The 14,495-nt window shown below is 44.5% G+C and overlaps 1 protein-coding gene across 2 annotated transcripts in view; it reads left to right on the forward strand.

Moving 5' to 3' along the window:
• The window catches only part of LOC143805234 (uncharacterized), a 660,557-nt gene that overhangs the window by 614,737 nt on the left and 31,325 nt on the right, over positions 1-14,495 (forward strand). For both annotated transcript variants that reach the window (XM_077284263.1, XM_077284264.1), the window contains exons 66-68: positions 1,489-1,569; positions 1,675-1,857; positions 6,077-9,687. In XM_077284263.1, coding sequence (XP_077140378.1) covers positions 1,489-1,569; positions 1,675-1,857; positions 6,077-6,226 — 414 coding nt within the window. In that variant the 3' untranslated portion in view covers positions 6,227-9,687. The remainder of the gene's footprint in view (positions 1-1,488; positions 1,570-1,674; positions 1,858-6,076; positions 9,688-14,495) is intronic.

The following is a 14,495-nucleotide window of genomic DNA, read 5'->3' on the forward strand; positions in this document are numbered from 1 at the left end:
TGCCTCTTTTGCTAAATCCTGTTTTTCTGCCTACGTGTGTTTTTCCTCTTATACTCACAGTCAATATTTGTGGGGGGCTGCCTATCCTCTGGGGTTCTGCTCTGAGGCAAGATAGAATTCCCATTTCCATCTATAGGGGTATTTAGTCCTCCGGCTGTGTCGAGGTGTCTAGGACGTGTTAGGTACATCCCACGGCTACTTCTAGTTGCGGTGTTAGTTTAGGGTTTGCGGTCAGTACAGGTACCACCTACTCATGAGAAAGTCTCTCATGCGGCTCCAAGGTCACCGGATCATAACAGACAGCTATTTCACCCAGCTCCTCAATACAGTGGGTACAGAAAGTATTCAGACCCCTTTAAATTGTTCACTCTTTGTTTCATTGCAGCCATTTGGTAAATTCAAAAAAGTTAATTTTTTTCTCATTAATGTACAGTCTGCACCCCACCTTGACTGAAAAAAAAAATGTAGAAATTTTTGCAAATTTATTAAAAAAGAAAAACTGAAATATCACATGGTCATAAGTATTCAGACCCTTTGCTCAGACACTCATATTTATGTCACATGCTGTCCATTCCCTAGTGATCCTCCTTGAGATGGTTCTACTCCTTCATTGGAGGCCAGCTGTGTTTAATTAAACTGATAGGACTTGATTTGGAAAGGTGCACACCTGTCTATATAAGACCTCACAGCTCACAGTGCATGTCAGACCAAATGAGAATCATGAGGTCAAAGGAACTGGCCAAGGAGGTCAGAGACAGAACTGAGGCGAGGCACAGATCTGGCCAAGGTTACAGCAGAATTTCTGCAGTACTCAAGGTTCCTAACAGCACAGTGGCCTCCATAATCCTTAAATAGAAGACGTTTGGGACCTCCAGAAGTCTTCCTAGACCTGGACTACTCTGCGATGAATGAAAGGCTCAGCCATTGAAATTCAACAGGCTGGATCCTTTTCTCATTTGACATCACCTGTCAGGAAAGAGACAGGATGCCCTCACATACATTAATCTGTTGGACGATCCTGCAGAAATCGATGGGTTTGGTCAAATTTTACCCTAGTGGGCTTTAGTGTCATAGAGAGGGAATAAATCACTAGGTCCTTCTGTTCCAGGTGGTTTAACCCTACAACTATAAGGACGGCTATGGGGCTATTTAACTTTTGACATGAGGCACTTGTGTCATTATCAGAACAGTGCGTAGAACGGATTAATCATAACACAGATTATCCTAGGTATTTGATTTATTTATATTTCCTGCACCTTCTTCAGCAGGTCACTAGCTGCTCTTTTTTGGCAGCCAACTTTTTGCATCTTCTTGCTAAACTGTTGGCAAACAGCAGTACTGAGATAATGTATAGGATCTGCTTAAATATGCAATGTGGACTAAATGTATCTATTTTTAGATCAGAAAGTAGGGACTGTGTCTCCAATAGAGGGACATCAGGACTGCTTTCAGTCTCAGTCATCGTGATCCTGTGATTACCGTTTGTAGATCCCGGTGAAATCGTGGCTCCAGAGCTACCAGGTACAGCATGGATTCCAGTGGTTCAGCACTCTTCCCGGGGGAGTTTCTGTAAGTGCAAGTATTTTATTGTGCATTTGCTCATTGTGGGATAAAACGTTTTTCTGTGCCTGATTGTCAGCCATGCAATGCACGACTCTGTATTTCCCATCCTAGTTCACATACAGCGAGCTCAGTGTGGTTCAGCTGCGCTTCCTCAGGCTGCAGAGTCTGCGAGTACGTCAGCAATTCAGATATGTATGTGTAGCGCAGCCGGGACGTCTAGCCATGGACAAAGCTGTCAAGTTTCTTGCTGACACACGGGACCAGAGCTTCTTGGTGACATTACAAGGATGTGAGGTAAGGGCCAGCAGATACAGGAGACAACTAGTAACCTGATATATTTATAGTGGTAAAAAGTGATACAATACTTTGTACATGACACTGTAAGGCCATGTTCACACTTTGCGTTTTTTACCGCGGATCCGCGGCGATTTTGATGCTGCGGGTCCGCAGCAGTTTCCATTCCATTAACATGTAAACCCTATGGAAACCGCAAACCGCAGTGCACATGCTGCGGGAAAAACCGTGCAGAAACGCAGCGGTTTACAACCCGCAGCATGTCACTTCTTTGTGCAGAATCGCTGCGATTCTGCACCCATAGGAATGCATTGAACCGCTTACTTCCCGCATGGGGCTGTGCCCACATTGCGGGAAGTAAGCGGATAATGTGCGGGTGGTACCCGGAGTGGAGGAGAGGAGACTCTCCTCCAGGCCCTGGGAACCATATTTGGGGTAAAAAAAAAGAATTAAAATAAAAAATCATGTTATACTCACCTCTCAGTGCTGCACGCGGCAGGCCGGTCAGAGTTGCTGTGCGAACAGGACCTGCGGTGACGTCGCGGTCACATGACCGTGACGTCACGAAGGGTCCTTCTCGCACATCATTTTTGGAACCGGAGCCCCGGGTGCAGCGCCGAGGAGATCGAGACGTCAGAGGGTGAGTATATAAACTTTTTTTTTTATTTTAACATTACTATTGATGCTGCATATTGCTGCATATGCAGCATCAATAGTATAGGCGGAAACCCGCAGCGGAAACCGCGGAACAAACCGCGATAAATCTGCAGGGATAACTGCAGCGGTTTTGCCCTGCAGATTTATCAAATCCGCTGCGGGAGAACCCGCAGAGGTCACCCGCAAAGTGTGAACATGGCCTTAAAACTATAACACTTTTATAAATATAGGTTTAGGCATCCAGTGGTATAGGGATCCTAGCGATCCATTACTAAATAGGAAGAAACTAGTATTAAAAATGGCAAATGAAAAGTGGGGGTCCTGTCACACGTATTACATTGGGATATCATACCTCAGTATATAACTTTTAAATATAAATCTTGTAAGGATTTAACAACTACAGGGAATCTGATCCAGCAGTAAGAATAATATTATGCAAAAATTAATGGGTTTCTACACCCACCCTCCACCAATAAAAACAAATAAAAATGTCAATGATCTTAAAAGACCGAGTTATACAACTTACTAATATACAGGGTGGACCATGTTTATGGATACACCTAAGTAAAATGGGAATGGTTGGTGATATTAACTTCCTGTTTGTGGCACATTAGCATATGGGAGGGGGAAAACTTTTCAAGATGGGTGGTGACCATGGCGGCTATTTTGAAGTCGGCCATTTTGGATCCAACTTGATTTTTCCAATGGGAAGAGGGTCATGTGACGCATCAAACTTATTGAAAATTTCACAAGAAAAACAATGGTGTGCTGTTCCAATTTTTGTTTTGCCCACTCTGCGCTGATCTGGCATCGGTCGATCATCCTTAGCTCATCATATTAGCTACTCACAAATGGCACCCTTACAAAATCCACCTGCTGCAGCATCTCAATGAGGGCTACCCAGATCGGCTCACTGAATTTGCAGAATGGGCAAAACAAAAATTGGAACAGGACCCTCAGTTTACACAGAACATTATGTTCAGTGATGAGGCAAACTTTTTTGGGTGGGCCATTTATATGGATACACCTAAATAACATGGGGATGGTGACAGTTTTCTTGCGTAGGGTGTCTTGCATCGAAATCTGCTGCAATGACCCAGGTACTGCGTTTACCAGACACCAACACAATTTCTATCCGCTCCTCACATGTTAACCTCTGTGACATGTCAATGGCTGTAAACTAAGAGAAACTTGTAAATAACTCATGAAAGAATAAAGTTACGTTAAAACCAAGCACACCATTGTTTTTCTTGTGAAATTCTCAATAAGTTTGATGTGTCACATGACCCTCTTTCCATTGGAAAAAATAAAGTTGGATCCAAAATGTCCAACTTCAAAATGGCCGCCAGTCACAACCCATCTTGAAAAGTTTTCCCCCTCCCATATACTAATGTGCCACAAACAGGAAGTTGATATCACCAACCATTCCCATTTTATTTAGGTGTATCCATATACATGGCCCCCCTGTCGATCAATTCCACTAGTCACTCTATTCTAGGCAGTCTTATTCCTTGTCCTGTGCTTGACATTGGACAGTGCATGCCCGGAGCTGTGTGTTAATCTGGCCATGCACATTAGATCAGTCAGCCAAACCATTGTTTGGGTCTATAACTCTCTCTCCCGACTACTCCATGTAACAACTCTGCTGGCATCACTGCATGGCCTCCCATCCCCCACCTGCATTACACTCAAACTCACTTACTTCTCTGGGCCTTGTTGTGACTTCTCTCTGCTGCCAGCTCCATGCTGTGTGCCTCATGTCTGCTGTTTGCTCTGTGCATGCTCTGTCTGTGTGCATAGGGGGGCGGCGCCGGCAACTCCTGCTTCTTATAGAGACTGTGTGCACCTTGCTAAGGTGTCCCTGGCCAATCGCCATGAGGCTTCCTGTATTTAAGACATCCCCACCCATTGGTGGGGGCCTGTGCAACTTACTCCCTCAGTCAGTTCTTAGCTGCAGAGGTGCCAGGCCCTGTCTCGCTTACTCTCATGTCCACCACCCAGGGGTTGTACCCTGGTCTGTTTTCTGTGTAGCCACCCAGCGGGGCTTCGTACCCTGGCCTATGTCCGCCACCTAGAGGGGCGTCGTACCCTGGCTTGTGTCCATGTCTCTATGTCTCTGTGCCTAGTCTCGTTCCTGACTCTGTCTTAGTCTAGTCCCGTTCCTGTGTCCGTTTATATCCCTGTCTTCGTTTGCTTTTTCTGCTGTGAGTACTCTGTGTCTTGCTTTGCGCTGCTCTGCCCTCTGTGTCTTGCTTTGCTCTGCTTTCGGCTCCGCTCTCTCCAACCTTGCTTTGCTCCTTGCTCTGCATTCTGTGATCTTGCTCTGCACTCTGTGTTTTTGCTCTGCTCTCTGTGGCTTTGCTCTCAGCTCTGCTCTCTGTACTCTGACTTTGCTGTGCACTCTCTGACCTTGCTCTGCGGCTCCGCTCAGCTCTCGCTCTGCGGCTCCGCTTCTTGTGGTTCTACTTGGCTCCGCCTCTTGCGTTTCTGCACTTGGCTCCGCCTCCAGCTCTTGGCTCCGCCTCCTGCATCTCTTCACTTGGCTCCTCCTCCTGCTCTTGGCTCTGCCTCTTGTGTGTCTGCACTTGGCTCCGCCTCCAGCTCTTGGCTCTGCCTCCTGCGTTTCTGCACTTGGCTCCGCCTCCTGTTCTTGGCTCTGCCTCCTGCGTTTCTGTTCTTGGCTCTAGCTCCTGTGCTTTCGCTCTGCATCCGCTCTTGCGGTCTTTCTCTACCAATTATTTAGTCCTCCTGTCTAAACAGGTTCTTACCTGTTCTACATACCTGCCTGCAGACCGGTCCCTACCGGTTCTTCCAGTGTACCAGTCTTGTCCGCCTGTCCTTCCAGAGAGCCAGTCGTGTCCGCCTGCCTGCCAGTGTCTCTGTTGTACCCATCTGCCTGCCTGTGTCCCCGCCATGCCCACTTGCCTGTCTATGTTCCGTTCCCCGGTGGGATCAGCAGCCACAGCCAGACACCACCCTGGAGTGGTACCTGGTAGCTTCCTATTGCACAAGTCTGACCTCACCATCGGAGGCTCCAGCGAACACCTAGGAAGCTACTCAGTTACGCCCCATCCAGGGAAGTTTGGTCTGTGGTCCAGTGGGGCCACACCCCCGCGCCAACCAGTCTCAGCGCGTGCATGACACTCCATGCACAACACTTATTACCCAGCATTGCGGTGTTCTCTATGAGGGAGTTGCTGCCAATCACCTATTTCCCCACCCCCTAAAAAAGATTGGCAACTGGAAATCCCAACACTCCCTTCACGTCGTCTGTCGTAGGAAAGTCGAGAGGCCCTCATAAACATTAGGTGGTCTGCCAAAATCTGAGGGTTTAGACTACATTTTATCCAAAGTGTATGGAAGCCTTTAAAAGTCTTCCGGTCACAGACAATGCAAAAACAGAGAGAGAGAAACAGAACCACGTGGCTACCAGAGGATCACAGCAACTAGTGAACTTGATCTATATTGTTAAGCAATTCAAAGATTTTTTTTATGCATTTTGGGAGGCTAGGAAATTTATTTTATGCAGCTGAAAGCTTTTTTTTCCTGTGTCTCTTTCCAGGGTGGAGAATCATTCAACAGAACGGAGACACTCCTCCATTTTGAGCCCATGGACCTTTCCCTGCTTCCTGTTCGGGACTTGGCTCTCTTTCATGATGGGGATGGAGACCACCTTTATGGCTTCATTATTGGCCCTGTGTGCTTCAGTTGAGGATAAGTTTTTCTTCTTTATGAACTTTGACAACCCACCTCCAGGTCGAGGGTGGAAGCCCCATGTTATTTATACAGGACGTTATTAGACGGGCCTCTTACCCCTCTCTCAGGAAGGGAGACTGGAACTTGTTTACAATGGGATTCTTGGTGCTTTGAAGCCTAGCGCTTCATCCAAATCTCCTGGCGAGAACCACACATAGACCTCAAGTCAAGGCTTCCCCCTCACCAAACAGACCAAAACTAATGTTCTCAGGGGCAAAATCCTACTTTTAATGCACTTATTTATCAACTTTATTTGGTGCCCTGTGGACCACCACAAGGAGAATTGGTGCTTTATATGTGTTTATTTTTTACAGAATTCTCATTTGTAGAAGAACGTGTATATTGACTAGTGATCGGATTGTGCTGGTTCACCCGCTGTCATTAACAAATCAGTCTTGACAACTTCCATTACTGCCCTAGGTAATTCCTGCAATGAAGCAGTTGGGTAAATCAAGTATTTTGGGTCATATATTTCTACATTGCAATGCACATTATAGACATTGAAGGCCTGTGTAGGATAATGTACCTAAATGTCTACAAATGAAATGAATAAAATATATCTAAGGGGATTTTCACACTGAGTATTTTTCCAGCAGTCAAAAACCACAAGTTTCCTAGCGGGACCGACTTCAGGAAGCTGTGTGTGGTTTTTTTGGAGCCGTTTGATTGGACAGTGCTTAGTTTGGTGCGTTTTCCCCTTTCTTTTCTCCAATCAAGCAATTTTGAAAGCCTAGAAGATGCATAAAAAAGCTTGAACATATGATAAACAAGTTGTTTTCCCATAGAAATGAATAAGAAGCTTCTTGTGTTTTTTCTGGCCTTTTTAAGAGAGAGGCCGAAAAAAGGTGCAGTGTGAACAATTAGCAATGCAAACTTTGATGAAAAAAAACACATGATTTTCCATCTGAGCTTAATCAGTTTTGTGTCCTTGAGTGAGTACAGACCTTTTGAATGGAGGAGACTCATCTAAGAAATAGACCAAAGTGGTTCATGCTGCGATTTTCTCTGTAAGGACTGGATATATACGAAACATAATGGGGCCGAATGACTTCCAATTCATGAATGGTCCAATCTACTCTCAGACAGGCCTTATGCATATTCATTATTGGTGAATGCTAGAGATGAGCAAATAAATTTGCAGGAACTACATGAGTAGACACTGGCCGCCAGAGGGGAGTTTTGTGAATCGCCTCCTATCTGCTTCTCCTGGCCTAAGGGTATGTGCACACGTTGCGGATTCGCAGAAATTTTCCATGCAGTTTACAGTTCCATGTAAACCTATGGAAAACCAAATCCGCAGTGCCAATGGTGTGGAAAATACCGTGCGGAAATGCTGTGGTTTATTTTCTGCAGCATGTCAATTCTTTGTGCGGATTCCACAGCGTTTTACACCTGCTCCTCAACAGGAATCCGCAGGTGTAAAAACGCATGTGAAATCCACACAAAAAACACAGGAAATCCACGGTTAATCTGCAGATAAAACACACTGCGTTTTACCTGCGGATTTTTCAAAAACACTGCGGAAAAATCCGCACACGAATCCACAACGTGGGCACATAGCCTAAGAATCAAAAGTGGCAGTGGGGATTTCAGCAGGTAGGAGGAGATTGTCGCAGGGCTTCCCTGTGGCAACCACGGACTACTGGCGGGTTCAACGGACCAGGGTAGGCCAAATCTGTATGGCCCCTCCTCGTCTTATAGGTGATATCAACCTGCACAGACACTGTATGGTTATAAAAGAAAGGAGGAACCAGCCCAAGGGTCTTTAAATGTTTACCCACTAACTCCAGGACTGAAGAAAGATGCAGTAAGCTGATAGATTCCCGCATTCCAATACGGGTGCTCTTCAAAGCATGGCTCTGGTGCTAAAGCATGGTGTTAAAACATTAGCTCCTGCAAAAATTTTATTGACAGTCCATATACATCTGATGATACTTGGCTGTGTGTTCGTGGGTATTGTTCTTTTCTTTTATATACCAATGTGACAATGCAATGCGATTTAGCTATATATTTACACAAGGTCCACAGTGTCTACACAAAATATAGTTTTTATGATCTATAAACAATTGTAATATTTGTATAAAATATACCAGTTCCCTGTGTGTTTTTGTGTCTATGGTCTATTACCAAGCGGCTGCACCATGTTTGTTTTACAGTAACTGATCGCCAGGAATATGTGAATATTTTGTTGAATAAGAGTTCAGGGATTAGAAGCGGTCTGGCAGGTAGGAAAACTTTAGGAAGATTAATAGCAGAAATGTATGCAACTGTTTTATGTGTTTGCCTTCAAAGCAACAAAATTCATTTGAATGGAACCCATAGGCAAGCGACGCAAGCGACACTATGTAATCAGGATCTCAGTGGTATTTTTTTTATTGGAAGTTCCTTAGGTATGTGCACATGGCATCTTATTCAGGCAAATTTTTCAAGAAGAAGCTTCACCAGCAGGGTTTTTTCTTTTTTGCATTATTACAGCAATTTTTTTTACTGCCATTTTCTTTTCTTTCTTTTTTTTTTTTTTTAAATCTTCGTTCAACAATGAAGGAAGCACTAGCGTTTTATCAACCTAATATACTGGCAAAATGCTTGGAAAAGATGCCAAGGATTCTTTAAACTCTCCCATTGACAATTAGTATAAAGTGTCTTCAGAACAGAAAATGCCTGAAGAATAGTCTTTGGAAACCTGCAGCGCTTACAGACTAAACATACTGTATTATCAGTAGTTTTACACAGAAATGCAAGTGTTTATTCTATCTACAGTTTAGTTAGTGCTTTTTTGAGCATTATCCACCCAAAAAATATGTTACTTCCACATACCCTTAAAGGGATTTTCCAGGATTTTTCTAAATGTGGCATGTGGAAAGGATTGTTATAAAGAACTCTCCAGTCCAACCTCTGCTTTTAAAGGGGCTTTACATGTTCATAAAAACAGCTTTCCCCACTGCAGTTTGTTAAAACACTGTGCTTTGCTCACCCTCCCCAGGTCCAGCGCTGAGTCTCCTTCACTGCTTATGGTGTCTGTTATTGTCTAAAGAGCTAACGTCATGTCAACAGCGGTGCAGCCAACCACTGAGCAAAGCCTCTCTGAGTGGTTTGTGCTGTCTATTCAGGCAGCAGAGACTCAGCGCTGAACCCAAGGAGGGCGAGTAAAGCAGGTTTTTGCTTTAAGATGTTTTTTTTTTTCTGGATTGAAAGTGATGTCCCGTCCATTAGACCACCAACGACTGAGGCCAATAATTGCTTGCAGATCAGTTGACTGATTGGTGTGACATCACTTCTGGTGGGATGACAGCCTATACAACTGTCACCTGACCATTGCAGCCAATACTGGCCTCAGCAGTCAGTTGTATAAAGGACAGGCATCATAATTTCCAGCCCGGGTGGAAAATACTATAGCGGCAGGGGTTAGGTAGTAAAGTAAGTAACGTCTCTTTCCATACAGCTCTGGAAAAAAAGAAACCACTGCAAAATGTTCCGTTTGTCTGAATTTTCTTTTTTTAGGTATATTTTTGGGTAAAATGTAAATTGTTCTTTTATTCTATAAACTTCTGACATGTCTCCGAATTTCCAAGCAATAAATTTTGTATTTTTTTTCTGAAAAGGAACAATGGTCAAAATAAAAAAAAAAAAAAAACCAGTGCTTTCAGACCTCAACTAATGCAAAGAAAACAGGTTCATAATCATTTAGAAACAACTATATTAATGTTTTCACTGAGGAAGAGTTCAGAAATCAATATTTTGTGGAATAACCATGATTTTTAATCACAGCTTTCATGCGTGTTGGCATGCTTTCAACCAGTCTTTCACACTGCTTGTGGTGTAAAAATGTAAGCAGTTCTTCTTTGTTTGATGGCTTGTGGCTATCCATCATCCTCTTGATTACATTCCAGAGATTTTCAATGGGGTTCAGGTCTGGAGATTGGGCTGCCCATGACAGGGTTTTGATGTGGTGGTCTCTTAATCTTGCCAGAGCTGTATTTTAGAAGAATTTCTTCACTTTGAAAAGTTCTGAAAACACCTATTAAAGTTGACAAAGATGTTTTCTAATACTCTATCAGTGGAGTAAAAACAGAAAAAAAAGTCATGCTAAGACCAAATATTTCCAAGGCCTATGTGGAGCCATTTACAGTACATTAGTTAATTTGTGCTCAGTGGTCATGTCCATTGGTACCATACTAAGATCTGACACCAATCTTTCACTTTTAATTTGTAAGCTTTTGTAAACTGAAGTTTATTGTACAATTGTATATCTATATTACAATGTCTATGGTCGGGGTATGTGAAGGTGGCTTAAATTGGTGAAATGTACAAAAATAGCATCTGTACGATACACTCTAGTACAAAAGAATCGACCAGTATGGTTATTCACCTGCAAAAACCCCATACATTCCGCCACAGGTGCCAGATGGAAAGTCCCAGCATTCTCCAAAACCTTCTTGTACAATAGCAGGAAGCGAGGCAAGTGTCCAAGAAAACCTGAAAAGGGAACCTTGGCAAAAACATAGAAATCTCCAAGCGAGTAAACATGGAAATGACCTGAGGCCTTGTGAGACTTGCCAAATACCGGTTAGACTCTAGACCTGACAGAACAGAATAGGTGCAGACACACCTACAGATGAATAACAAATATAGATTACTTAGTGCCCGAAGAAAGGTTACGAAAGGTGTGTCTTGTGCCAGCTAATCCGTAAAAGCAACATTTGCTTACAAGTTATATAAGGTAACGCGGGTTAGCTAAGGCACCTGCTCTGTGTTATTGGATGCTGCCACAGCTGGGTGGCTTGAGTGGGTGTGTATTTTTGGAGATAGGCATCATATGCTATGACGTGCTGGAGGTATCATGAGATCTGAACACTTAACTTGGGGTATCCTGAGAGCTGGAGACCATAGAGTGGAGGTTTAATGAAATCTGGACACTATAGACAGAGGAGTACTATGAGATCTGGACACTATAGACTTGGGGGTATCATGAGGTCTGGAGACACAGACTGCGGGTTCCATGTGGTCTGGAGTTGGACACTATACTCGGAGGTTACCATGAGGTCTCGACATTATAGACTAGGGGTATCATGAGGACAAGTGTTATGATCCTAGTGGCAAGGATCGCAGGTAGGACTAGCTAAGTAACTGAACAGACGACTAGCTCTGGGGAGGTGGTAACTAGATTGACCGCAACCTGATCCTATCCGCAAACAACTATAAGTAGCCGTGGAACGTTACCTGAAATCCTAGACGTCTCTTCATGGCCTGAGAAACTGACTATTCCTGGAGGGAAAGAAAGTCCTCTCTTGCCTCAGTGGAATGACCCCAAAGATATAGAATAGCCCCCCACAAATATTTTTTTTAACCATAAAATTTTTATTTTATTAAACATGGTATAACAAAACAGGGTCGTACAAGTATTTAGTTTCTGTATAGTGTGCATGAATAATAAACGATATAAACGATGTAAGGCTATAAATGACCTTAATTTTACAAAGACGTAAATGACAAAGACAAGACAAGACAGTAAGGAGTAGAAGGCGGGGAGGGGAAGAAAAAAAAAAAAAAGGAAAAACCTCAGTTAAATCGACTAATCAAATCCGAAGTCAGCCGCACTACAGGTCAGAACCCGCTGCATAATAATCCCACGGGGACCATATTGCCTGGAAGCGCACCACCGAGTCATTTAGTAAGGCTGTAAGGTGTTCCATCCTTCTGACATCCATGATCCGTCTAATGAGGATCTGAAGCGAAGGGGGACTCGGCTGCCTCCAAAAACGCGCAATCAGGCATCTGGCCGCCGTAAGGATATGTTGCAATAATCTATTGGAAAGTTTGCCCATACCTGGCGCCCCGTGACCCAGGAGAAGCACCAGCGGGTTTAGTTCTATATCTGTATGCAATACCTTGTCAATGAGGGACTTAGCTTGACCCCAAAAAGGCACAATTTTTGGGCATGACCAGAATATGTGCATGAGGGACCCAGTGCTTCCTCCACATCTCCAACAGGAGGGAGGGACAGAGGGATTCAGTCCATGCAGAAACTCTGGAGTGTGATACCAGTGCATTAGTATCTTATAGATATTTTCTCTATAGAGAGTACACACTGACGATTTTGCGGCATTCCTCCAAATGACAGACCACTCTCGGGGAGAAATACGCCGCTCCAGGGCGGCCTCCCACTTGCGCATGTATAGAAAAGATTCACCAGACCCATCCCGTGGATCCGATAAAAGCTTATAAATTTCTGAGATCAGACCCCTGGTGTTCACGCCCCTCCTGCAAATTTTCTCGAAATCCGTGGGGATCGAAGCTCCCGCTTTACCATATAGGGAGTTAGCAAAATCTCTGATTTGTAGGTATTGAAAGAATTCCCTGTTGGAAATCGAGAAATGTTGCTTAAGATAATCAAAGGAGTGAATCTCCATGGTCTCCCCATCTATAATATCCGCAAATCTAAATAGGCCCGCTTTAAGCCAAGGGTGAACCATAGGAGACTCTAAACTGCTTGGGAGCTGTGGATGATAGATGAAGGACACAAGGGGGGAGCAAGGTGACATGAGGGCGAATCTCCGTGTGCAGGTATTCCAAATGTCACGGGTGAACTGCATGGGGCCTAAAAGGGGCGGAAAGGACTTACATTGTGCTGGCGACCATAAAAGAGAGTTAGGGTGTATTGGGGCAAGCCATAATTTCTCTATTTCATTCCACTTGCTGTAGAGGCCCATAGGGATGTCCAGCAGGGGATTCTCCTCAGGTGAGTAGCCCAGTAGTAATTAAGAATATTTGGCACAGAAAGCCCTCCCCTGGTCTTATGAGCTGTGAGAACCTCCTTAGCCACTCTATGGCGCTTTTGTTGCCATATGAACCTAATAATAGCCGCCTGAAGGGACTTCAATTCCGAGACCGGGACTCCAACTGGGAGGGTCTCAAAGGCGTAGATCAATCTGGGTAAAAGGCTCATTTTTACCGCCGCTATCCGACCCATCCACGAGAGAGGGAGTGATTGCCATTTAGTCAGGCGGGCTTTTGATTCTTTAAAGAGGGAGGGGAAATTTAGTTTGTAGAGGGTCTCATATGAGGACGTAATATTCACCCCCAGATATTTCACAGCATCCTGTTTCCACCTGAATTTAAAATTCAGGCGTAGGTGGTCCCATACCTCAGGGGGGATGTTAAGCGGCATAGCCTCCGTTTTGCTGGAATTGATTTTATATCCAGATAAGTCCCCATATCTCCTCAAAGCCCTCATGAGGTTCGGAAGAGACACGTGGAGATTAGTGAGCGTCAATAGGACATCATCAGCAAATAGTGCGATCTTAAAAGATTTACTCCCAACCATCACCCCAGAAATATTGGGGTCCCGTCGTATGGACGCTGCCAGGGGCTCTATGCAGAGGGCAAACAGGAGAGGTGACAAAGGGCACCCCTGCCTGGTGCCATTCGATAAAGTGAATGGTTTGGATGTACAGAGAGGGAGTTTTATGGCTGCTGTAGGGTGTTTGTATAGGGATCTCAGCGCGGACAAAAATCCGCCCGAGATGCCAAAGACCCGCATCGTACTAAAAAGGAATGGCCAGGAGAGGCGATCGAAAGCCTTCTCGGCGTCAAGGCTCAGTACTAGTGTTTGCAATTTATTTCGGTTCGAGATGTCCACCAAGTCCACAACCCTCCTGGTGTTATCACCCCCTTGACGGCATGGAATAAAGCCTACTTGGTCTTTATGAATAATCGAGGGTAGCCATTTATTAAGTCTGGAGGCCAGTAGCTTGGTGAACACCTTCAAATCCGTATTCAAAAGGGCTATTGGCCTGTAGTTTGCACAGTCCAAGGGGTCCCTGGGCGGCTTTGGAAGGAGGATGAGGTGGGAATGTAGCATTGTGGACGGGATTGGGTCGCCTTGCAAGAAGGAGTTAAATAATGAGGCCAAGTGAGGAAGAAGTGTTTTGGCGAATGTCTTATAGTAAAAGTATGTCAGACCATCAGGACCAGGTGATTTTCCCATGGGCAGGGACTCCAAAACCTCCTCTACCTCTTCAGAGGAAACTGCACTATTTAGAGATTCAATCGCTTCACTAGGTAGGGAGGGGAGGTCTAAGGTAGCAAGATAGTCTTCAATAGCCCCTGAACCCTGGAATCCATCAGCCGATGGGGGACCAAGATTGTACAATTTTTTGTAGAAATTATAAAAAATATCAACTATGGCATCAGGGTGATAATGCGTCACCCCTGCAGCATCCCGC

The sequence above is a fragment of the Ranitomeya variabilis genome, chromosome 2, assembly GCF_051348905.1.
Source record: "Ranitomeya variabilis isolate aRanVar5 chromosome 2, aRanVar5.hap1, whole genome shotgun sequence".
Classification (NCBI taxonomy): domain Eukaryota; kingdom Metazoa; phylum Chordata; class Amphibia; order Anura; family Dendrobatidae; genus Ranitomeya; species Ranitomeya variabilis.